The 25,724-nt window shown below is 43.2% G+C and overlaps 2 protein-coding genes across 15 annotated transcripts in view; one reads left to right on the top strand and one right to left on the bottom strand.

Annotated features, from left to right (window-relative positions):
* The window catches only part of LOC140917716 (ligand of Numb protein X 2), a 45,512-nt gene extending 41,310 nt beyond the window's left edge, over positions 1-4,202 (top strand). For all 5 annotated transcript variants that reach the window (XM_073361082.2, XM_073361079.2, XM_073361081.2 and 2 more), the window contains one exon: positions 1,087-4,202. In XM_073361082.2, the coding sequence (XP_073217183.1) occupies positions 1,087-1,222 (136 nt within the window). In that variant the 3' untranslated portion in view covers positions 1,223-4,202. The remainder of the gene's footprint in view (positions 1-1,086) is intronic.
* LOC140917717 (uncharacterized) overlaps positions 2,421-25,724 on the bottom strand; it is a 40,318-nt gene continuing 17,014 nt past the window's right edge. For 7 of the 10 annotated variants that reach the window (XM_073361086.2, XM_073361089.2, XM_073361094.2 and 4 more), the window contains 8 exons: positions 23,109-23,307; positions 20,689-20,715; positions 18,821-18,878; positions 17,438-17,744; positions 17,173-17,228; positions 14,873-15,065; positions 12,401-12,601; positions 2,421-9,656 (listed from right to left, as the gene is read on the bottom strand). In XM_073361086.2, the coding sequence (XP_073217187.1) occupies positions 9,524-9,656; positions 12,401-12,601; positions 14,873-15,065; positions 17,173-17,228; positions 17,438-17,744; positions 18,821-18,878; positions 20,689-20,715; positions 23,109-23,307 (1,174 nt within the window). In that variant the 3' untranslated portion in view covers positions 2,421-9,523. Of the gene's footprint in view, positions 9,657-12,400; positions 12,602-14,872; positions 15,066-17,172; positions 17,229-17,437; positions 17,745-18,820; positions 18,879-20,688; positions 20,716-23,108; positions 23,308-25,101; positions 25,208-25,724 lie in introns of all 10 variants that reach the window. The other 3 variants (XM_073361087.2, XM_073361088.2, XM_073361093.2) reach the window with 3 other exon arrangements.

Below are 25,724 nucleotides of genomic sequence, written 5' to 3'. Positions count from 1 at the left end.
CTATGAAGGGTGTAATTATCAAGTGGGAGAGGGATCAGTTAGGATACTACAATAAGTAATTTTATCCACTTAATCCTAGTTATAGCATAATCAAGGGGATATTTAAAACGAGTATCAGGAGAAACTTCCTGACAGTGAGACTTATTCAGTTGTGAATAATCTCTCAAGGGGCGTGGTGGAAGCCCTGTTGCTTGGGATACTTAAAACTAATCTGGTTGACACACTAGGAAATGCATTGGCTCAGAGAAATGCACTGGCTCTTTAACTTCTATGGTTGTCTTCCCCTGTGAAACTCCCTTTTCAGTGTCTTCCCCTCCAGCTAGGAACATGTACAGCTGGCTCCTTCCAGAGCAGATGTCAGTGTTGCCCTTTCAGCCCATCTGCCAGGGATACTGTCAGAGCAGAGATCTGGCACTGTTCCCAAGGGGATTGAGTTTCAGCGAATGGTGCAGGCATTAATCCAACTAAGGACTTTTCAATTATTTGGCAACTATGTTCTGATATCAAATTAGTCCAATCCTAGCATGTAAAGCGGGCTCACGAACTACCAGCATGACAGAGTACCCTCCATGAGGCCTGTGAGCACTTCCCCATAGCTATTACTAAATAAGCAGCTGCAGCAAGGACCTTTGGACACAGATTATATCATCCACATCCATCTGCTTTTTACAGTTTTTCTCTGGATTGTCTTTCTTTGTGCTGACTGGCTCTTTTCTTGAATTCCCAACCACCCTTTCCCTCAGTCATTTCATTTCAGCCTCTCTCATATGCCTCCTCTCCTCCGTTCACTTGTCCCCTCTGCCTTCCTATATCTCTGTATGGCTAATCCCCTCCCAACCTCTCCACCCCAACAATTAAAAAGAAAGCAAATAATGGCAGTAATGTGAGCTCTGCGGAACATCCCTTCCCCACACTCCCGCGTGATGTCGATTTGGATTGTAAACTCTTTGGCAAAGGATTGTCTCTTATTGGGTTTGTGTGATGCTTAGCCGAATGGGACCTTGATCAGTCAGGGTCCCTTGGTGTAATAGAGATAATGCAGGGTTTGAGTTTTGTCCTGACAGAAGTTTCCTCTTGCCTTACTAGGTGCGGAGATGAAATAGTGGCAGTAAATGGAGTATCTGCTGTTGGAATGAGCAACTCTGAGCTAATTCCCATGCTGAAAGAACAGAAGAACAAAGTCACTCTTACATTGGTGTCTTGGCCCGGAAGTCTTGTGTAAACATCAAAGCCAAATCTACGTTCACTTGATTTATGAGCCTCTTTGGGACCAGATGCTCATTAGCTTGATGGGATAGCCAAACATGTTGCGGGCCTATCAAGGAAACCCTGAACTCTTGGCATATGATGTATACTTTCCAGTAGGCTTTCATTTCCTATTTGAAGAAAACATTTCCAGAACTTGATGAAGGCAAATGTAGCTTGTTGATATATCTAAATTTTAGATCCAACATTGTAGCAGATTGGAGCGGCACTTTCTCTAGTTTCATCACTGAGTCTAATCAGTACAGGATTATTGTGGGGACAGTTACTTTTCCAGTGGTCCTATATGAATTGTGCATCTCTATTTTGAGCCAGTCTCCTTTTTTCCTTCAAATCCTATTTTAGCTGTGCCAAGCCAGTGATTATAACTCAGACCTACCTAATCTCCTAAAATAAGAGCAACGTTTCACAAACTGGTCAAGGGTCGCTGTTGGCTGGTGTACTTGGACATGTCATTTTGTATCTGTTTTTAAAAGCCGCTAATAAAACTCTAAGTATGTGGACCGATAAAATGGTTCATTACCAATGGTGTTTACATTTTTTGCTCATAGAAGTTTAGTATTTTTTCAACCCTTTTGTTGTCAGGTAGATTAAGAATCCTGTTCGTGCTAATGCATTGTGTTGGCTTGTGCAGAAATCCTTACTGCTGGTGCCAGTTCAGTAAATTGTTGGATTTCTAACCCTTCCTCAACTCTGCTCTCCTTGCCTTGTGATTTTACTAAAAACCATCTTTTTATCATTAGAAATGGGCCGTCTGAACATAACGGGCCCACTTATTCCCAAGAAAAGTCTGCCCCCAGGAAGTAAAGCTATTGCTTTTTATGTGTAGTTTCTTGATAGTCTGAAAGTGATGTTTTTTGCCTCTCCTATTCACCACTTTTCCCTCCCACCCAGCAGAGCTAATTGGGTAGAATGACATGACCAAATTATATACCACCACCTCCAGCCACACTTCAACGGCTGTATGTGAAATGAACTACCTCCAAAAGGACAGTATCCATTTTGCTTTGTGATCTTTGTGGAGTAGATTTAGGCTTGGCCTAATTTCATTAATTATTTTTTTTATAATTTCAACAGATAAGATGTTTAAGCTTTTTAAAATCTTTCAGTTGCAGGACAGTAGGGGAAGGGCTTATAATTTAATGACAGTAGACAGATTTAAAAAGTTAAAGCTTTATAAACCATGTAAACACCAATTGTCAACAGCACATGTCAAAATATACAAAGAGAATATCCTTCTCAACCTTGCTGGGTTCCAGACCCCAGGCAACTCCTACACTGCTATTTTTAGCCTCCTGTGAGCCTAAGTCAGCTGCCCCAGGCTCTGCAACTCTCTGCCAAGATTTGTTTTTTTGTGTAGATGTATGCTAAAGTTCTCAAGTAGCATTTTTCTTACTTGGCTTATCTGTAAGTTACAATTATTGCTGGAAATATTGTCAGTTTGTGTGTGTGTCCGGTGAAAGTGTCGGATTCTTCCAAGCCTAACCCTTTTTGTAGAATTTTGAAGCCTGAGGTATATAGCTATTCAACATTGATAACTTGGGCTTTTTGGAAAATTCAGAATATAGGAGTTATTCCTCAAATATTTTCATTTATTATATATATTACATTTAATTCTAATCCCTAGTAGAAATGGTTTAGAGCTTTCACTGTTAAAACAGAAAACCCTTTTAAATATGCTCTCTACAGCTTTCATTCTGACCAACATGGACTGTAAGAAATGAGTTTCCTTTCATTTCTATTATATCTTTTCCTGTAAAAATACTAGCTAGAGTAATTTCTTTTAAAAAACATAATGGAGTAGGAGTTCCCACTTTTTAAGCAGAGCCTGGCAGGACAGAGATTTACCTGTAAATTAGCCATTACAGCAGATCAGCGTTCTGTTCCTTGCTAGATTAATAGTTTACACACCAAGTGACTTAACTTGCTTTTAGCTATTAGCTAAAGGTTGTATGTAAGGACTCTTATCAGAAGTCATTAAGAGCAAATACTTCAGGATCTAATTCCCATGAAAGCTTCCATGGTGCATTGTGCAGCCCCTTTCTTCAGTTAATAAAACATTACTGTGGATTTAGACTGCAGTTTTTCTAGGCCAGCTGGACTTCTGGGCCTCTTACTCCTGACATGTTGAACAGCAGGAGTAAAAATTCAGTCAGCAAGGTGCCTGTGAAAAAACTAGTATGATTAACTCTGCCTCCATCTGAAATGAAGGAAATGCAGAACTTCAGGAGTGTTTAGATTTTGTTTTTTGGTCTTTTCCTTACAAAGATACACAAGCAGAGCCTTGGACAATACAAAGCTCTGATGTCTGGTTAGATCTGAGTGATTATTAGGCTTGTCAATTACCAAAAAAAAGGAATTCTGCCAACTGTTTAAAATTTTTAATCAATTTTAAATTCAGTTGTGCAAGATTATGGGTTTAATTTTTTATTTATGGGAAATTATGAAGGGGTAAGAATTATTAAACAGTAGATACTGATTTAAAAAAGTTAGCTTTGTAACCATTACAACACGAACTTTCAATCAGGTGTCAAGATATACAAAGTAAATATCCTTAAATCAGATTTATCAAGCAGCATTTTTCTTCTTTTGCCTCTAAATTTATTACCAATGGAAATATTTTTTTCATCAGGTTGTGTGGGTATGGTGAAGTGGATGCATACCAATACTAACTGATCATCTAATCATTCAAAGCCTAGTTACTATTAACTTAGAGCAGTGTTCACTGCTATTGTAACATTTGTCCCTTATTAACAGCTATGCTGTTGTGGTGGTGGGATAGGTTTTTAAATGAAGGGGATGCTGCAAAAGGCATTGTGATTTTACCATTATTTCATCTTATTTCAAGGTGCCTTCAGCATCACTAAGAAGTCTTAGTACATATTGTTTGCATTGCACACAAGAACTTGTAGAATTGTCTTAATAAATGTTGAATTGCTTTGATGCCTTTAAGTTATTCTAAAATGACTAGAAAAATATGGTGAGTGTTCTGACCCGAGGGTTTGAAAATAGGATGCCTGATCAGTAGTGGATATTTCTCCAACAGTCCTATTGTTCTAGATCAAGACAGGGACTGTCCTGGCCTCTGCCAGAGGAAGGAAATAAGCTTGTCATGTTGTATCTCCCAGGAAGAGAGCTGCTCTAGCTGAAGATGACCTGGGCCTGCATCTCCACTGGCCTGAACCTTTAGTAGTGATGTATACTAGTGAATATGAGGAGTGTATAAAACGTTTCCAAATCAAATAGTACCTATTAACCAATGGTGTCCTTGGCTACAGCTATCCAAGTACTTACCACATTTACCACTACCCCTATTTTACAGGTAGGGAACTTGAACCACATGAAATGACTTGCCAAAGGTTCCACTGGCTGTGAAACAGAACTTGAGGCCTTGCTAAATCATCCCTGGCTCCCTGCATTAACCTCAAAAGCTTTTCTTCAAGTGAGGCAAGTGTATATGTTTCCTTTTGGTAAGCAGATAAGAGGGCTCTGGCAAAATGCCTCTTTCCAAATGTTAAACTCATCCTCTCTCTTACCTGGTCCTAGTGTTTAACAATAAGAGCTGTACATCCATTAGTGTATACACTGAGCCAGATTCTGACTCTACACCAGTTTCACACTGGAATAATTTTGGACTACGTTGTCAAGATTGAGTTATGAAAATTTTATGCAAAATGTTTTTCGACATCCTGACTACAACAATGGCAGATACAGACCCACTGTGTATAACAGGCAAACAGGGTGCACACACTTATGTGAAATGGTTACAAACTACTTTGGCCAGGAGCTGGGATTCTGCAAAGTTTCTCCTGTTTAAAAAAAAAAAAAAATTCTATATATGCTTATCAGCTAACAAGCATTTTTTTCTTCTCCTGACACTAAGTTCTTGCAGACAAAACCAAGAGCGTCTCCCTCCCTGGGACAGTAGCTCCATCTGATGGGAAAGGGACGAGTTTGGCCCCATCTCCACAGAAACATACACTGATCTAGGGTGCAAGTGGAACTTAGAGCAGTAATTGTTGTTCATGAGATTCCACATCCTCTTCCCTTGAGGCCAATCAATGTGAGGGCTGGGCACGGAGAAGGAGAAAGCCTACCCAGGTATGAACATGCTCTGTATCAGCTTCCATCCCTCTTATACCCCCACTGCACCAGGCAGCGTCCCGTATGCAGTGGGGAGGGAGAGAAGAATTTGAAGGAGACACAGGGCAAAATTCTTGATTAAGTCAGTGGGGTTATTTAAAATAAGTGTGCACAGATCATATGGGTGTGGATGTGCAGTCAGCCCAGCTCAACAGCCATGCTACTTCTAGCAGGTGTATATGTTGTGACACAGGCAGGGGCTAGGCTAACCCCTTCCACTCGCCCAGCTAAAAGTCTACCTGACCCATCTTGGTCCAAACTCAGGTGGCTAATCTATGCCACAACAGCCCTGCTGCTCTTTTATGCACTAGCTTGAGCAGAGCTAGCACATGCTGGGAGGCCCTTGCAGCTGCAGTGTAGACATACCTAAGTCTCTAGCCACTCTAGCACTGGCCTATTTCTTTCTGGGATGGTTGAGCTACACAGTTGTTGGTGGCCCTAGGAACAGTACCTCTACCACTCCATTCAGCGTTGTAAAGCATTTACTTGAGGGGGAGGTTAGCAGCTGAATGACATCCATTGGTTTGCTCTGCCCTGTCACTTTAGCTGAAAGTGGGACTGACTTAAGGGTTGGGTGACCCGATAAAGTGGAAAAATCTGCATGGGGGTAACAACCACCTCTCTGAGAAAAAGCCCCAAATATCAGGACAAAAGATCACCCTACCTAAGGATGATGATCACCACCTTTGCAATATGATAGAGGCAATGTGAAGACTGGTTGCTAATCCAAAGTTTAAGTCCTGCCAAGTGACCACCTCAGTGCATTTTATTAGGGCTGTCAATTAATCCCCATTAACTCACACAATTAACTCAAATTAATCTGTTTTAATCACACTGCTAAACCATAGACTACCACTTGAAACTTAAATATTGTGGCTGTTTTTCTAGATTGGTTTCAGTTACAACACAATATATATATATGACAGTGTATATTTTTATAAAAATAGTTTTCAGTTCACCTTACAAGTACTATAGTGCAACCTCTTTGTTGTGAAAGTGAACTTACAAATAGATTGTTACATAACTGCACTCAAAACCAAAACAATGTAGAACTTCAGAGGCTACAAGTCCACTCCGTCCTATTTTTTGTTCAGCCAGTTGCTAAGACAAATTTCCTTACATTTACAGGAGATAATGCTGTGCTCTTCTTATTTACGTTACCAGACAGTGTGAACAGGCATTTACGTGGCAGTTTTGTAGCTGGTATTGCAAGAAACTTACGTCCTAGATATGCTAAACATTCATAAACCCCTTCATGCTTTGGCCACCATTCCAGAGGACATGCTGATGATGCGCATTTAAAAAAAGTTCATTAAATTTGTGACTGAACTTTTTTTGGGGGGGGGAGAGGGAAGAGAGGAGGAGAATTGTATGGCCCCTGCTCTGTTTTACCCACATTATGCCATATATTTCATGTTATGGCAGTTTTGGATGACCAGCACAGGTTGTTCGTTTTAACACTTTCACTGCAGATTTGACAAAACACAAATTACTGATGTAAGATTTCTAAAGATAGCTACAGCACTCAACCCAAGGTTTAAGAATCTGAAGTGCCTTCCAAAATCAGAGGGAGCGGATGAGGTGTGCAGCATGCTTTCAGAAGTCTTAAAATAAACACTCTGCTGCAGAAACTACAGAACCCAAACCACCAAAAAAGAAAATCAACCTTCTGCTGGTGACATTGGATAACGTTTGACTTGGAAAATGAAAATGAACATGCGTCCATCCAAACTGCTTTGGATTGTTATTGAGCAGAACCCATCATGGACTCATGTCCCCCTGGAAGAGTGGTTGAAGCACGAAGTGACACATGAATCTTTAGCACATCTGACATGTAAATATCTTGCAAAGCCGGCTACAATAGTGCCATGAGAACACCTGTTCTTGTTTAGAGTGTTACCTGAAAGTGACAAGCAGGCAGTATTATCTCCTGCAAATGTCACCAAACGTGTTTGTCTGAGTGATTGGCTGAACAAGAAGTAGGACTGAGTGGACTAGCAGGCTCTAACATTTTACATTGTTTTATTTTTGAATGCAAGTTTTTTTGTACATAATTCTACATCTGTAAATTCAACTTTCATGATAGAGATTGCACTACAGTACTTGTATTAGTTGAATTTAAAAATATTGCTTTTTTACAGTGCAAATACTTGTAATCAAAAATAAGTGAGCACTATACACTTTGTATTCTGTTGTAATTGAAATCAATATATTTGAAAATGTAGAAAACATCCAAAAATATTTAAATAAATGGTATTCTATTAACAGTGAGATTAATTTTTTTGACAGCCCTCCATTTTTATATACTGGGCAGATGCTGAATACCTTTTACCCCCTCTCTGCTATAAACAAGTGTTCTTGGTATGGCTTTTTTCCCCCCCATCTCTTAGTAAGAACACTTTTCCTCTCCAAAAATGAATTTAGCCCTTGTGAAAGTTGCCTAATGAACATGGCTAGAAAATGAAGCGTTCACTCTAGAGCCAGAGCAGTGCTAGTACAAAGTGATCCTTATACTGCTTTCCCCAGTATGCCTGAACTCCCAAGTGCTGGGCTTCTCTGCCAACCTGGCCTCTTGTACATTAAGAGCTAGACAGATACCACTAACTCTTCGCAGATGTCACCACAAAAGCTAATCACTACTGACCTAGTCTGCCTCCTAAATGATAACATGAAATACTCAATAGATCTCATCACCAGAGCCAAATTGTTCTGTTAAAGTTGAGGCATGGCTTTACAGAGCACTGAAAAGGGAGTAGATACATTTAACTGTGGTTTGGGTTTTTTTCCTGTGCCTTCAGTGTGCACTTCATACCATTCTGTTGCTTCAAAACAATGGAAAAAGTTTTTAAAACCCCCATTTACAAAAAAAAATTGTTTTATTCTGCTCCCCACAGGTTTTGTAGTTAAAGACCCATCAAATGCAGTGTCATAGCATACAAACTGATATCATGCTGTAGTGGCTCAAGTTTTAAAGGTTGTAAGCTTCACACAACACTCAGACTTGCATAACTACAGTACAAAAAAATCATATGTAAAATTTCAAAACCATCTTATTTTGGGGAAGGATTTAAGACATTTTTAAATATCAATTCATAGAAGTGGAAGATATTTAAAATGAGACTTGTGGATTCACACAAACAAGTGCAGTATTCTGTGTAAGAACCAGGTATACGTAACAAACCCCCACTTTCCACTGAAGTTTCTCTGTTTTAAAACAAAACAAAAAAACCCTAAATCAAACAGAGCATGAAATTTGATTGCATTTATTCTGAGATCTTAAGGGGGAGAAATGCATTGCACAGGTATATTAGTGATGCTGAATATAAATAAGTAAACCCAACATCAAACTGCATGTTCCCTAAGGTGTTAGATTATTTATCTCAATTGTTACCAAAAATCCAAACTAATTAAAAAAAGAAACACCTGCTCTCACCACAGTCTTCCGCAGAAGAGGACTTTCCATTTACAGGTATAACATGTGGTAGAACTACATTCTCAATCGGTTTAAAAAAAAGTTGGGTTTTGAAGTCTCTGAATGCCCTACCTTTTAAAAGCCATTAGACCAAAGCAGGTTCAAATGACACACCTGAAAGTAGTTCCTTTCCATATGCTGCCAATCCTGCCATGGATGAATGAAAGATACTTTCATAGCTATGAAGAAATGGAGTTGGGGGATGACACTTTCACTAACAGATGCCAGATTCTAAGCTGGCTCACAGAGGACCTAAATCACACTTTTCTTTGGACAATAAAGTTCAAGTTGCAGTTACTGTCCTACTTTTTAAAAAAAGGAACCATGGTTGCGCAAAAAAACCCTATTACCTAAATACATTAGTTTCAGCTGAAGCTGCCTTTCATCAGAAACCATAGGATCTGATACAATGAAGTTCTTCTAGGGTCGTTTACAAGAAGAGTAGCTCAGTGCTGTATATACTATTACTGCCATACTTTGTCTCGTATCCAAGTTTAACTGTGTGTTCAGCCTTAACGCTTGAGCTGTCACATTGCATTTCAATACCTGGCCACCAGAGTCATCTCTGCTTCCCTTGGAAAATAAAGTTAGATGCCATGCTGCTCACAAAGGAGCAAGTCTCTCCTAAAGGACAGCTGGGGGCCATTACTCCTTAGCATCTTGTTCATCTCCCTCTGCAACGCCATCATCACTGGCCTCCTTCTCCTCTTTGCTGCGCTTGTTCTTTTTGTGCTTGTGGCGCCGGTGGCTTTCACCCTCTTCACTCTCGTGCTGCTTCCTGCAATGAGGGGGAAGGGGGAGAGAAACCAGAATCAAGCGTCAGCACGGCCAACTGCCACAGAAGTTCAATTGTACCTACGACAAAAGGTGCTGACAAGGATGACATGTTTGTGACCTAGAATAAACATGATCGAGATTACACATGCTGAGAACGTGATGCCATAGAAAGGTTTTTATCAGCACTTGTTCAAGGATGCTCTTGTTACTCATGAATGTCAAATCCATGAGGGAGTTACACAGGTTGGCCCAGCTGGATGCTGATAAATCCTTTCTGCCATGGTGCACCAATATGTGCCACAAATTTGACAGAGGTTGTTGTAGGAATAGTTTCTGGCTTTTACTACAACTATTTTTGGTATCTCTCCACCTGTAAAAGCCGGGCTCCAATAATATGTGGCAGGAGGGAATGCAGACTGTGTAGACAATAAATTTGAGAGACTGTTGAAAAATTTACCTACGCCAGTTTTTCTATGCAGAATCTCTTGGGACTTACCCGGGCTGGAAAGAAAAGACTGATCCCACTGGCAGAGACAACTGCTGACTTCCTAACTGGACAAAACAGCCCAATTCTACCTCTGATAAGCCAGGTGTTGGCCAAGGACTGAGCTTTCCCCATCCTAAGTCTCAGGCCACAGGACTGTGTGGGAAGGTTCTTTCCTGCTTCCCAAAAGTGTAAAAGTTTCTCTGCCAGGTTTTCTTTTCAAAAAGAGAAGTTGCTCTGCAGGTTGAGAATGGACAAACCAATGCAGCAGGGTTGTGTAGGGGAGAAAGTGCAGAGGAGTAGCTCCCAGGGGAGTGTACATGGAGTTTAGCACATGGATACCTTCATGCAGAACATGTGTATAGATAAGATACACAAACACATTCTTATTATAACTGGCATTCCCAAACCCAGTGGTGGAGGTACACCTCTTGCTGAACACAGGCCCTGTGTAAAAATCCCAAGGCTGCAAGTCAGTTTCTAACTTGCTTTAATCATAGTTCTATTATCATAAAAAGAAACCACTCTTGGCATATTGATAACTTAATACCTTCCCTCCAAGGATCTCACAGCATTTCCTGCACAGGGAGATAAGCCTCCCAGCATCCTGGGAGACAGATGATATCTCCTAGCCAGTCACCCAACACATCAATGGCAGAGCCAGGAACTGAACGAACTTCTGCTTGTTTTCAACCCTGTGCTCCGACCACACAGCCATCCTTCCTCTCAAAGGTCTTGAACATTTAAAATGGGGACTTCATTTCTAAACATGACAGATTTTCTTCAGACTTAAATCTAACCTAAAGCAAGTTGAAAACTGCACTGCAGCCCCTTCTCCTACTGCAAGGATCCCACATGACATCAGAGCTTACCAGCATGATAACCTCAAGCACTAGGCTCCAAAATGCAATTGTAATTCAGAGCCACCTTTAAAAACACTGTACGTGGATTTCACCATTTACTCAGTGGAACAAAATTCTCATCCAAGCACTCTGGGCTGCTCAAAAGGGGGAGTGCTTGCTTTTAAAGACAGCAAGAGGAAAATCCATCTGTGTTTCATTTCCAGTTGGCATTCTGTATCCTAATTCCCTATCGAAGCACTCTAATGGCTTTTGGCATCATTTCAAGAGAGTACATGCCGCCTGTACAGCCAAGCGATTTGCTGTATTTCTACTACAACATCAGATCTCTTGGGTATCAGGAGTATTGTTATTAAACTAGCACCAGCTTCCATTTGTTTTCCATTTGGATTTCATTGTGGTTCCCACCCTCTTGTGAGATTCTAAACCTTCCTTTACATCAAGAGAGCAGTCAGTACCTCTTGGAGAAATTCATGCGCATCCTGAAAGATAAACAGCATTTTACCACCAGTCTCCAGAGAGAAGGTTTTTCTGATACACTTTCAAAGTAAGTACATCAATTACATGGAGAAGGCATCATTATTCTCCCTCCTCCATAGAAGCAGCCCAGCCTGAAACGCTAAGGCCTGGTCTACACTACAGTTAGGTTGACGTAAGGCAGCTTACATCAACCTAATTATGTCAGTGTACATACTGCAGCCTTGCTCCCACCATGTAAGTGCCCTACTACGTCGACATCATAACTCCACCTCCACGAGAGGCGTAGAGCTTGTGTCGGTGTAGTTAGGATGACGCAGTATCCATATCAACACTGTCAGTTACTTACGTCAGCTGTTGGCTGCTTTTCTTGTCAGTCACTTACAGCTTTAGCTGTCACCCCGGGGCAGGTGAGGGGCTCCAGCTAGAGCCTGCCTACCACCCAGGATCCAGACTGGTGGACTGAACCCTCCGGCCCGTGCACACCCCTTGGAGTGGACAGGTCCATTGTTCCAGCAGAGCACAGCTGAGTTTTTCTTCCTATTTTAGTTTGACATTTTTCATGGAAAGTTAGAGTTTCCTGGTGCAGTGTCCATGACCAACGGTATCCTTGCTGGGAATCAATGTGGGGGACCTACAGATGGTGCTTTGCCAGATCCCCTTGCTCCTCTAGAATGTACAATATGAATACACAGGAATACAAAGGAATCCTTCCGCTACCAAGGATGGCTCTGAACCCCTGGCCAGATGCATTACTTATGGGATTTTGCCTTCTTCTGAAGCATCAGATACTGGACAATGTCACAGGCATAGGCAATGCCAGAATGGACTAGAGGTTAGGTTTGCTGTGGATATTCCAGCCTCTGTTCTGAGCCAAGATCCACTCCCACTTAAAGGGTGTGCTGCACCAACAAGGAATCTTACCGTCTTGAAGACTTATGTTTACTGCTCTCCTCCTTTTCTCTGTGCCTGCGCTCCCGGTGGCGATCCTCCCGCTCTCTGCTCCGATCTCTACTCCTGCGATAATCCCGCTCAAAATCATAACCTCGCTCCCGACTGTAGTAGCGATATCGCTCGTCGTCGCTTTGGGGGAGAGACAAGCGTACCGTGAGGCAGGGGGAGCTGCTAGACAGAGGGAGGGGGAAAAATACGCTACTCATTAGCACTTGAGCCTGCCCTCTCATACATTATGAGCTATGTTCATGAAGCCTGTGAAATCCCAGGGTCTCAGAGGGCCTCATCTACTCACAACCTGACCTATATGAAGACCCCCATCCTCCCAAGGGAAACATCTCCTCTCGGCAAAGTGCAATGTTGATTTTGTCTGGAATTCTCCACTAGCACAATCAGAACAGATATTTAAAAGGAAAAACCCTCGCACGTCCATAAGCTGCTTTATCAGAGCTCAGAAGCAACACTGGAGTTCAGATCAACATACACGTTTCAACAAACATTCATGCAACTGTCTGTAATAATAAACACAGAAATAATAGTTTCCTATTCCCATCCCTGGCCCTCCCACAACACACTCCAACCCCTCCAACATAAGGTATAGGAGATCTCAACTAAAGAGAATGGTTTAGAGTTTCTATAAGGATGTATAAGAGTCTAAGGACTATTCTTACACATGAGTGTGTGGTAGAGGACCTGGCCTTTGCCCAGGTGGTCTTTCTGGAACACAATTATGACATGCCTTCTCTCCATTGATCAGTCTTGCTCTACGTTTTCCATAAACTAGAAGGAAATGACCAAAGTGGCCCAGAAACGTGGTCTTTGTATCTCTCCACTCTACTAGTGCAGAACTGTACTCTGCAGTACTTTTGTTCAGGCTACTTTTACATCATGCAAGTCATGGAGCATCTGCCACTTTGAGTCTGTTTTTATTTATTTACACACAAATACAGATAAATACACACACACGCACCCAAGGAAACTGTATGATGCACACAGAGACCACATGATCTTATGGTCTGCACCCTTTCTCCAGCCTAAACATCTCACCCTCTTCTATATAAAACTGCATATCCAAAATTCAGACACATTCTTTAATTCCCACTCTCTTCTCCCCTATGCCTGTCTTATAACTCCTCTTCTCCATAAAGACATTGAACACTACACCTTAAAAAGATCCCAAGTCCCATCATTGGAAACAAGAATGAAACATTTGGGGAAAAAACCTGAAATGCTGTTTTGTGACCTATGGAAACAAGTTAAAGAAGAACACTCCCAAAATAGAAGCAATCAGCCAGAATCAAAGAAAGAGCTATCATCTGGGAAGGATCACCTCAAAAAGGGATTAACCAATTACCGTAACTTGCCCTACCTGCTGAATACAATTTAAGCTCCTACATGCCAACATACTCTACAGCAACTAAAAATGCTAGCACGATGCCTGGAGTGCTAAGCAGATCACATGATTCGTGTCCCCAGAATTCCAGGAGCCTTACAAATTCCAGTATGTTAACATGCTCATTCCTTCCCTGCCTGATCACCTTCCAAAATACCTGAAGCCTTTTTAAAAAGCTCTTTGTTACAAGAAAACAGCCTTGTTTGCTAGGCTCAGTGGCCTGGAAGTTCCCAGAGCAAGCAGCACCCTTTGCCAGGAATATACATATATTCTGGTGATGTTTTCAGAAACTACTGGTATTGCTGGGCATGATGCTTGTAGAAATATCAATAGTGCTTGTGACAACAGTAACAGCACGAGAGCCCTATGTGGGAGTGTGCAAAGCAACTGCATTGAAAGAACAGCAACCATCTAATCTTTCCTGTCTCTCTGGTTTGCAGCCTCCTCCACTGAGCTCTCTCATGGCTATTGTCCCCTTAAATCACACTTAATTTCCAGTAAGGTGGCTGTCTCCAGAGAAATGCCCATTGTCATTAAGGGTTTACACTGCATGGCAGGTTCACAGTGAACAGTGCTCCTTATCCCAAAAGCTTTCAAACCATGGGCCTCAGCAAAAGGGGGCAGTTTCCCATCAACATTATTGTTAAATTTAGAAGCTTTTCAACGGTCATCTTGAAAGTACAGAATAATTAATGGTACCTAGCATTTGTATAGAACTTGTCATGCAGAGACCACAAAGTGCCTTACAGAAGAGGTGGATATATGTCATTAGCCCTGTATTCCAAGCAGAGAAACCGAGGCATGGAGATTATGTGGCTGCATACCAAGTCAACAACTGAGAAGAACCCAGGTGTCCTATCTCTCGTTCTTGTGCTCTGGTTACTGACCAGTGCTGTCTCCTCCTAGCGGAGCTTAGTACGCACATGTCACCACCGATTCCTCCAACAAGACAACTGTAAGTGTGGTAATAACTTCCATGCTCTCATCTGGCAGAGCCTAGCCCCCTCCCTGGGAGGCCATGGCAGTATCACACAGACTACCGTGCTTACTTGTTGTATTCACTGGTGGTTGGAGTCCGGTCTCTGTCTCTCTCCCTTTCCCTTTCCCGCTCCCTTTCTCTCTCACGCCTTGAGCTGGAGTACTCCCAGTGGCTGCTGCTGGAGCTGCTTGTGCCCTTATCCACTGTCGTTACCCAGGGCGTGTGAGATGTGGAAATAGGAGGGTAGCTGATGAAACCAGAATCTGCAGTGAGAGAGCAGAACCTTCACTCGTCTGAAGGGTTAGTGCTGCCCCTTATGCTGACCCAGCGGGGAAAGACGACATGCTTCTCTGCACTCTGCAACCAGGCCACACTGGGCAGCAATTTCGTCAGATCCTGCAACCTAAACAGGTTTGCTCTAGGTCAGGTCTGGGATTGGGACTCACCCAGTAACATGTAGGTGCTCCAGTTAGTGGTACTGCTGGATCAGGAAGTGACACTCCTCCCTCTGAATAAGCACTAACCCAACCTCCACCTCTTCACCCAGGAGCCCCTCATTTTCCCCTTGCATATTCATGTATGATATTCTAACAAGTTTTAAGCATTATCTCCCTAGGCCAGAAACAGGCAGATGTTGCTGCAATTACTCCAGGCACTGATTAAGGATATTCAATCAGGAGCTGCTGAGACCTGCCCTCTGTGGGTCACAGCTGCCCACTTGGCCATGTTATTGGTCTTCCCCCAGGAAGCCCCATGATTTCTTCCTTCCCCAGGAAGCATCCTCTGAGCAGGAGGACAAGACAAAGGATCCTGAGAAGCCCTGACGGTATGTCTCTTTTTGATTAGCCAGCAGAGTCTATAGTTTGGTCTTCAAGATTCCTAGCCAGCCCTGTTAGCTCAGAGAGCAAGAGGTCTGGTCTCCGACCCCTTGCAGGGTCAGGGCTGGTGCCTGCAGCAGGTAAATCCCAGGTTCCTTCTCTATCAGATGTTGAATTAAGAAATGCTTTGAAATATCATGCAGAGGTCTCAGTGCTGGCTAAAGAAGAGTGATACCTAGTGAATCCCAGACCACCACTAACCTCCCTGGAGGTGTCGTAGTCACATATTGACCTGCCATTGCCCTGCTTCATTGGAAAGGGTCATCGAGGTCACAGCCTGAGCCGGTATAGGCTGCTGCTGGGATGTTTATTTGAGTGAATACTAGATTAGAAGGCTGCAGTTTCTCAAGATGCCTCATACCCAGGCTCTGCAGTCCCTACCTTCCTCTCCCCAAAAAGGGGGAGGAAGGTGTCAGCACCTGCAATCCTGCCTGCTCGACGGGGACAGGCACCACTTGTAAGTGCCACTGACCCAGGGCAGGAGCAAGCTGGATACTAAAGAAACAGGAAAGGACCTAGGCAGCACGGGCAGAGTTGTAGCGGGGAAGGAGATCTACTGAAACACTGTCACTGCATCTTCCAGCAGGAAACTAAAGGAGACAGGTTCCTGTGAGTGTGCATAGGCAGGGTGTGTACATGTAGCACGGAGTGAAGACACAGCAGGGGTGGGAGGGGGACATTCAAAGGCTCATGCAGGAAAGTCTAAAATTTGGCTGAGGGTATGTTCTTCCCTGGAAAAAGCTAGGATTACAACTAGGGCACAGGGACCCATGGCTGCACTGTTGCTGACATGGGAGTTGGGTGCTGAGAGCAGCTGAAACAGGAATGAGAACTGTTTAATTACAAGCATCACCTGGGTCAGAGTCACTTCAGAGAGTGCAGCTGATCTAAGACTGTCTAGAACAGAGGTGGGCAAACTACGGCCCGCGGGCTACATCCAGCCCGCAGGACCGTCCTGCCCAGCCCCTGAGGCCCCCCCTCACCCCCCACAGCCTCAGCATGCCACACTGCCAGTGCTCTGGCCCACCGCTCTTGCCGGGCAGCATGGCTAGCTCCAACATGGTAAGGGGGCAGGGAGCACTGAGCCCCGGGGGCCACAGTCAGGAGACAGGGAGCAGTTGGATGAATCGGGGGGGGGCCTGAATAGGTGTAAGTTCCAGGGGGCGGGTTCCGGGGGGCAATCAGACAGATAAGGGGCAGGAGCCAGGCTGTTTGAGGAGGCACAGCCTTCCCTACCTAGCCCTCCATACAGTTTTGCAACTTCTATGTGGTCCTTGGGCCAAAGTTTGCCCACCCCTGGTCTAGAACGTTTACTGTTAGGCCCATTACCGACACCCGCTGTCAGCGACTGGGCTGTCTGGAACGCAGACACAGCTTCAAAGGTCACAGTGACAGAGGCATAGGTCAGCCTAGCACAAGGGTAAGTTACCAACAACCCTCTGGCCAGCCCCATGCCCAGTCAGTTCCACCATTCTGTAGCTTCTGTGCTCACCTGCAGAGCTGTATCCAAATGGTGGAGGCTGCCTGTTATTGTAGCCGGCAGGTTGGCTTTGGAGAGAACACAAGGACACCAGTTACTAACATCAGTTACCTGCCATCAGTTTAGCATACAGAGCAGGAACCTGCAATACACGTATTGTTAACTCAATGGAGAGATTAAGACAGGACTCCTCCCCGCCCCACAGATGCCACAAGTCTCCTCCTAACCCCCTTGCTTTTCTGTTCAACTTCTGAAATCCAAGCTGGGTTCTTCACACCTGCCTGGTCTCCAGACCAACAACAAGTCTCCACTCCGCTGCTGCTGTTTCCCTCCATTGCCCTGGGTTGAGGGTGGATGTGGGATCTGGTAGCAGGGAGAGGCAGGACAGAGTGGGAGGTCTTGCCGGGAGGATGGAGATAAGAAGTGAGGGACTGGATCTGGCCAGAAGCCCTGACAGTCTCCCCTCCCTCTAGTCACAGATCCTCCTTCCTCTTTGCCATGATGCCCTGCAGCGGCCACACCAAAATTCAGGAAAATGGTCAGTCTTGAAAAGGCCAGAGGCAGTGTGAAAATGGAAGATCGTGCTGGAAATGAGAAGTGAGGAAAGCTTATCAGAGTCTGAGGAAAGGTTCTACTTAGGTTCACTCACGTTTTGGGCAAAAAATTGTATAAATTAATGTAATACAGAGTTTGTTCATCTCTAGCAGATGGTGGCAGATCGTTTGGGGATGGAAGGAGTGGCGATTTGAACGAAATGAGATTTTCTTTAATAGCTATAAAGCCATGTGTTATGCTACTCAAACAACAACAACATTTTGCCCTCCATAGCATTTTTCATGCAAGGATCTCCAACCATTCTTCTTTTGGGGGGGGGAGGCCATCTGGGAACTTTAGCCATGCAAGATGACCTTTCACCTCACAGACAGCTCCCTGAAGCATGATGTGGTGTGGTGGACTGGGAGTCTGGCAATTTAAGTTATATTCCTGGCTCTGCCATGAGCCTGTTCTGTGTTCTTGGGCAAGACCCTTTGCCTCCACGAGCATTAGTCTTCCATCGTCCTCCCCAATCTACACGAGGCTCATAATGCTTCATAAGAAATAATTCATAGCAGCAAAGTGCTCTAAGATCCTTGGATGAAAACTGCCAGGGAAATGCAAAATGGCATTATTAAGAACACCGTGAAAGTGACAATACAATTCCCAATACTGGTCGTGAACATATTCCTAGCATGTGTGTGACATGGCAAGATACCAGTAAACTGACAAACCAAGGGCGAAGTTTGCTGCAACAGATTAAAGCATTGGAGCAAGAGTTCACTGCAAACTTGGCAGTTCATGCTCCCCTTTCAAACCAGGTGCAGGTTGTAAGTTACAAATATTCTAAACACAAACCTAGCATGGCCATGCTGATGGGTCTCCTACTATGTAGCACACCTAGTTACAGTATCCCCACATCCTGCTCCTTAAGATACCTTGATTTTTAGCACTTCTTAAAGATTCTTCACAATTCTTAAAACTGTGAAAGAAACAAGATAGCTTCTACTTCTCTACTATGCCTCCCACCCAGAGTAATTCCATTTTACTGTCCATTTTACATTTACATTCAGCTGTGTAAAACCAGAATGGAAAATGATCTACTCAAAGGAAGGCTCTGCCTTACCCATCAAGTGTTGGAATGAGAAGAGCTGGTGGAGGAGCCAGAGGTGGAGGGAACAGCCCTATAAATAAAAGCACAGTGTCAAGATGAGGCTGCAGCAGGCTTACAGTGTGGGCTAGACTCCCCCAGAAATCAGGTAATTAAAACACAGTTCGACTCTGAACAGTTGTGGAAATGGCACCTTCTTACTCCACAAACTCACACCCCTGAGTGTATTCAGAGCCATATGCCCTTACCACAACTGAACCTCTACTGCTTTTTACTCCTATGTGCCCTACAGAGACAGCGCAGCTAAAGAAAAAGGAGCCAGACTCTATTCTGGCTTGTGCACCATCAACAAAATATCAACTCAAGTACAGAGTGAAAATTTCCCCCTACATTAAACCTGTGCAGTCCCATGGAGAACTGAAGGCTCGGCTCTAAGATCCCAATTGAAATCCCTAGGGCTGACTGTAAATAGAATGATGGTTTTAGCTGTACATTGATTGAATGTGACATGCAACACGGAAGCCTACTGTACTCTTTTGGGAAAATCACTTTTCTGACCATAACTACACCGTAGAAGGCAGAAACCACAGTAGGGCAGAGCACAAACTAGACAGTTAAATGGATGTTAGAAGGGCCCCACATGATCTCTTTCCACTTTTTAAAAGTGACTTGCATACCCAGGCTTCTAAATCCCATTGACTTTCAAAGTGGCTAAATCACTTTTGAAAATGAGACTTAGGTGATTTTGAAAATTTTACCAGTTTCAAACAAACAAGAAGTTCTTGCATAAGCCATTACCAATGGTAAGGACATCACGCTAAGTGAACCATTAGTTTCTTCCAGTGTAAAGATTTGTTTTTGTTATTTTAAAAGAATGTGTTTTCTTAAGTTATTCTGATACTCAATCATCAAGATTTCCCCCTTCCCTATTTTTGAAAGATTTTTAATCTGTAGATAATATGACTAGAGAAAGTTGTAATGCTTATGAACTCATCCCTCCAGAGCAGTTGCTATTGTTGAGACAAAGCTCTGATCGTTATTAGTGAGTCATGAACCTTCCTCTAATTACCGTAGAGCTAAAAATCATCACAGGATATTTTCCATGCATTACACTTTTCAATCCAATTACTCTATATGGAGCTTCCACTATAGCTAAAGTCATTTCCTTCCCCTCCAGCCCATCATAACTTTAATCTAGATGGAACCAGAATTGCAACTGGCAACAGCAACGCCCAGAAGTAGGCTGGGATTTGTGCTCTGCTTTGCTAGAGGTGGCATTTCCCTAGATCCAAGCTCACTATGACCAGGGTCCATTCAATAACAAAAATAATCCATTCTGCAATATTATTTACACTTAGATGAGAAGTTCCAATCAGGATCTGAAGCTCCTCAAAGTCTGGGGCTGTTCCAGCTTGGGCTCAAGCTTATTTGTTACATTTGGTTTGTTACCGTTCACCAACTCTACTGTACGTCATGGGAAAGAGAACTTCCAACAAAAACGGCCACTGTTGCCCCTTTGTTCTCACACTCTCTCTGAAATCCTACCAAATCAAAGTGCTTCATGTAAAAGACTCATCACTATGTGAGATCCCATGATGACACAAGTTAGATCTTCTGAAATTTAACCAAAAAACTTTCATGATGTCCTCTGCCAACCAAGCTCTCCAAGTTGCTTTCTGGATTATTCTTCTGAAATAAAATGATTGTTTTAAGTGGCCCTATCGATCATTATTGAGCTCTATAAGTTAAGCAGTTGAAGGAGTTTGAGATTGCACTGCTTACCTTAGCCTAAGTCTGAATGAGCTCATGGTAAGATGCAGCCACTCCATTTCATACTACTATTCTGACTCACTGCCACTGTTAAAAGCAAATCATTAGCTTACCTGGAATGGGACCTGGTGGTGGCAAGCCTATGGAAATAAGAAAACAAACTTAGTGAGAATAAAAAGATATTAACATTCTTTTGTTACTGCAAGCTAATGAGCCTGGTTTAGTAGTATCCTCTTCAAGAAGTTTGAGGCCAAGTATATTTCAGCAAACAGATATACAGTAAAAACTGTTCACTTCTCCCCCCCCCCTTTAGCCATCATAGAAATGAGGCAGAAAAGACCAAGGAGGCTATTACTTCATCCACTCAGGCAACACAATAATGTTCTCCATGGATTAGATGCCCTGAAAGCATATTTATTCTGGATCTGCAGAAAAGGAAGCCACCGAAGAGAGAAGCACTAGTATGATAGGCTCTTGCTGACCTCTTCCAGTCAGGAGACTAGCTGCTGCATGCTGGACGAGGTAAAGTCCAAAGTTTGGCCTTCACTTCAGTATTCTAGCCCACCAGTAATAAAGGCACTGATCACCATAGTGAGGTCAATTTTTGAGTGGAAGAGGCACAGCCTTGTTTGTAGTAAATGGAAAAAGGTGTTTCAGGCCATTGCTCATGGTGCTTAGTTAGCAAAAGGAATCAATAGGATTCTGACACCGTGCACACCCTGGACAGTCAGCAGGCAAATGCCCATGAATGAGCAAGCCATCTTGGTCTTTGCCTGCACATTTTTCTAAAAGGCTGATCCAAAACTCCACTTGACGTCAATGACAGGTATACATGTGAAACCACTACAGTCCTAAGTCTAACCGTGATTTTAGCAACAGAGTTTAAAGGATTAATTAGCTTTCACCTGAGACACTGACTCATGCAACACTAGATCAAAGATAAATGAATGACAAACTGTCCATTCAGAGTAAATATGTCTAATCTAATTTCTGGACCAGGATCAACACGCATTACTGAACCAGATGTTTTTAAAGAGATGATTTTGGTTCCTCTCTAGAAAATAAATACTAATCTAACCCCAATTCACATAGGTTATCTCCAGGAAGGTGTGTCACACAGTGCATCAAGTAGCAGAAATGGGAGTAGAACCTGAGACTCCTGACCCCCATAGCCCTGCTCTTACCACTGAACAATGCTCCTTTCCTTCAGGAAAACAATGTAATCCCGCTATCTAATCAGCCCCTCTCTAAAGTTAGGTGTGAAGCATACACCAATTTGTCACAGTTACATTTATTATACAAGGAACCACCATCCACTTGAAATCTAGTCACTCTAAAAATAAATTTAAAATAGTTTCAGGTCTACAAATACTCAAGTCCCCCTGCCGAGTGGCTTTTTTTCCCCTCTTTTGTTGTTAAAATTTCTCTCCCCCTCTTGCTATTGTGTAAGATCCATACAAACATCAGAGGAAGGTGAGTGACTGTGCAGGAGAAAGAGAAACTGATTATATGCAAAATATTGCCAAAGACACAAAGGGGGAATACCCAGACAAAAATAGAGGCACCCTCCCTCTATCATTAGGTTCTAGCCTCCTAGGCATTGTAACTACCGTAGGTAAAAAGCATTCTGGGAGATGTGATTTTTAAGTTCAGTGAGTCTTCTTAAGTGCCAAGTGCACTCAACACCACGCCTACCTACTCAATCTCTGTAAGGGAGCACAAACTTGACGACATTGAGAGACACTGACAGCTTGCCAGGAGTCCATGGGAGGCCCCTCATTTGCACATACATTCACACTATTCTCTTAAAAGTGAAAAATAAAATGGGCAGAACTCTAATACCTGCTTACACTCTCAGATGTTTATACAAGTAATATCCCACAGTGACACAAGGTATGATAAAATGTATAGGATACACATATAGAAGGGATATGAACCCTTAGACTTCAGGGCACAAACTAACCACCACCCAACCTGAGTAAGAAAAACTTCCCCTCTAAGCAGATTATTCCAGAACTGTCCATTACGGACGGGGTGTCTCACCTTCCTCTGAAGTATCTGTCAGAGAGGATCCTGGACTATGTAGATAGCACGCTATTCTGATCCAATGAGGCAATTCCTATGTTCCTATCTTCCTTCAAAGATTAATAGAAATTGCTAGTCTACTTATCCATGTGTAAGATGCCAAGCAGCATGGTATCCAAGTGACATCAGCGACTGAAACAAAACACTGAGAGCCATTCAAGAGGAACAGCAGCCCTGAAGAGTGTATATATATATATATATATATATATATATATATATATATATATATATAAAATCTGAAGGCAGGGAGGGTTCCCCAGCTGTCTGAGTTGCAGTTTGAGTTAGTGGAATCTCAGTGATATGATACATGGCTGCTCAACTGTCCCTTAACATTTCTTAATTATACTAAAGATTCCTTTGATTTCCCCAAGTTTCAGGTATCTGAACTTAACACACTCAGAGATTGCTGCGCAATCAAGATTGCTCTGTATTCAGAGCAAATACCTACCTGGAGGATGCAGAGGAGGTGGGACAGAAGTAACTGGAGGGGGAGGGTGGAGAAAGTGTGGTGGGGGTGGCCCAGCAATTGGGGGAGGTGGGGGACCTGCTGGTGGTACAAACGGCTGTTGCTGAGGTGGCTGCTGGGGCTGTGATGGTTGCTGGGGCTGCTGTGGGGGTTGTGGCTTATTTCCATGATCTCCAAGAACCTTTAAAACAAAAACAGACAGAAAATAGAAGATGGTATTTTACCCCTTGGAGCCTGCAGTCAGTGCCTCCCAGTGCTGGCAAAAGGGTCATGTGCCACAGAACCCAAGCACCCCAACATTACAGGGAGGGAGTAAGTCGGGGACAGTCTCAGCCTTTTAGACACACTACAGGGGAGAGGTCACAAGCTCAGCATGCAAGGAAATGCCCTGCCAACAAACATCTTTGCTAGCATGAACACAGCAAGTGGTAGAGTCCAAGCTAGCTACAAATCTACTCCTATGCGAGATACCCCTCCCCCAGGGATGCACAGAATTATGACTGAATGGGTCACTTGCATGCCCCTTACGTTAATAATACCCTTAGAACTAGCCAAAAACCGGATCCCAAGAGGGGTTGAACACAGCCACTCTTGAGATCAGGCCCCACATCACAGCCCTCAAAATAAGAGCAGCCCCATTCGAGTGGTGATATGCTAACTCTTATTAAACAGACAATTCTGTTCAAAAATTTGTTTTTGAAGTGCATCCAATTTGCTTTCTTCACAAATACAGTATGGGGTCAAATTCTGCTCCTAGTTGCATCAGTGTAAATCCACCATCAAAATTAACGGAGCACTGCTGGAGTCACACCAGTCTAACTGGCAAGAGAATTTGGCCCTTTATGTTCACATTGCCACTATTTTAAAGTTCAGTATACAGCAAACACCAAAATGATTTGGATATGCAGACACCAGCGCTTGGTAAAGGGAAGAAGAATTTACTAAGCAGATTTAGCCTTGATGCACCACTGGGGCCTACCCTTAGTAAAAGGTTTGTTTGCACTTTCCCAACATTGTTATTTTATAAAAGATTTTGGGGGGTCATGCACACTAGTTTTTTGCGTTGGAGGGGACAGATAGAAAAGAATTGTTCTGGTCAGAAGGTTCTGGGGACTCTCTGAAAACCCCTCGCTTCTGGCTGCTGAGAATCCCAGCAGAATATGGGCATTAGGTTTTATATGGGATGATACCACTGAAGTCAATGGAGTTACACTGAAGTGAGATCAGAACAGGCCCACGGTTTGTAACTTGATTTTTTTGTCCCCTTTAAAGACATCATTAAGTAGTAGAGTCCCAACACTAAGACTCTGCAGGGTGAAGAATGTCGAACAACAACTGACATGAATGTTATTTATTTTTTTAAAATGACAAAAAAAATACATAAACATTCCCTAGTAATGTTGGAAACCCCCACACAACAGCACTAGGTTAGTGCATGGGAATGGAAAAAGAAAAATGACCAGAATAGTTTTACGGTCCAACATGAGAAAAAGGTAAATGACAGCAATTAACACTGAAAGTAAATTGGATTGTTACAATTCTTTCAGGTTTAAAAGGAGAACACATTCGTAAAAAGGTATGGCTTTTAAAAAAAACACAAAAAAACCACTAACAAATCCATCTAGAAACTTCACAGTTAACATTTGCTGAATATCATGATGGCAGTAGGGAGCTCGGACCCTCCTGCTCAAAAAACAGAAGTCCCAGTGTGTGTGGGAGGGGTGGGGGGAAGAGAATCTCCATTAGCACTGTAGGGCTGATGATACAGTTGAGTTCTGATTCCACCCATTAGGGGGGCAATGGCATGTGCATATGTTATGATTGGTGATTTATTTTGCAATCTTGACAGTGTCCATTTAAAACAAACCCCATATTTTACAGAAGTAGACAGTCAGGAAAGTGCAGACAATTGCTCAAAGTTCATCTGAAAGTGCACGGGATATCAAATGTTTGAAGACAGCTTGAAGCTGTTTACCTGAATGGGATTTTCCTCTGAGGCGTGTTTATCGCGGCGTCTTCCTTCTACCCTCCTAATAGTGCCTGCCTGTCCACCAATCACATCAATTGTCCCACCCAGCTTCCTGGTACAAAGTAGATATATCTTCTCAGGTTCAGCACAGAAATTAGAAGTAACAGTTTTTCTCTTCCCACTCCCCCCCCCCCCCCAACAGAGAGCCCTCTCTCATGCTGGGAGAACTAAAGCAAAAAGGCCAAGCACATTCTTTTCCACCTAGGGAAAAATCACTCCAGGCAGAGCTCAAACTGGCAGGGAAACACAGTAGAAAGGTGGGGAATCCTTTGCTGCATGTGCACAACTTGAGCTCTGGCTACAGGTAGAGAGTTAGGTCTCTTTAGACACCACTTTGTGCTTGATCCTGAGATGTGAAGAATACTCTACCGGCTTCAGAGGGAGAAGGGGGTGTTGAACATCTCCAGTTCAGACCCTGAAAACTGTCACTCACCTACCCTTCAATAAGACTACTCAAGTGAGTACAGGTTGCAGGATCAGGCCCAATGCCCTTGCAAACAGATCTAGCAGGAGTGGAGAGTGCATAGCACTTGAGGCCCTTAGACCAGAGACAGCTCCAAATTTGCACC

This window comes from Lepidochelys kempii, chromosome 9, assembly GCF_965140285.1.
Source record: "Lepidochelys kempii isolate rLepKem1 chromosome 9, rLepKem1.hap1, whole genome shotgun sequence".
NCBI classification, from domain to species: domain Eukaryota; kingdom Metazoa; phylum Chordata; order Testudines; family Cheloniidae; genus Lepidochelys; species Lepidochelys kempii.
This window is presented reverse-complemented; position numbering and strand designations above follow the sequence as displayed.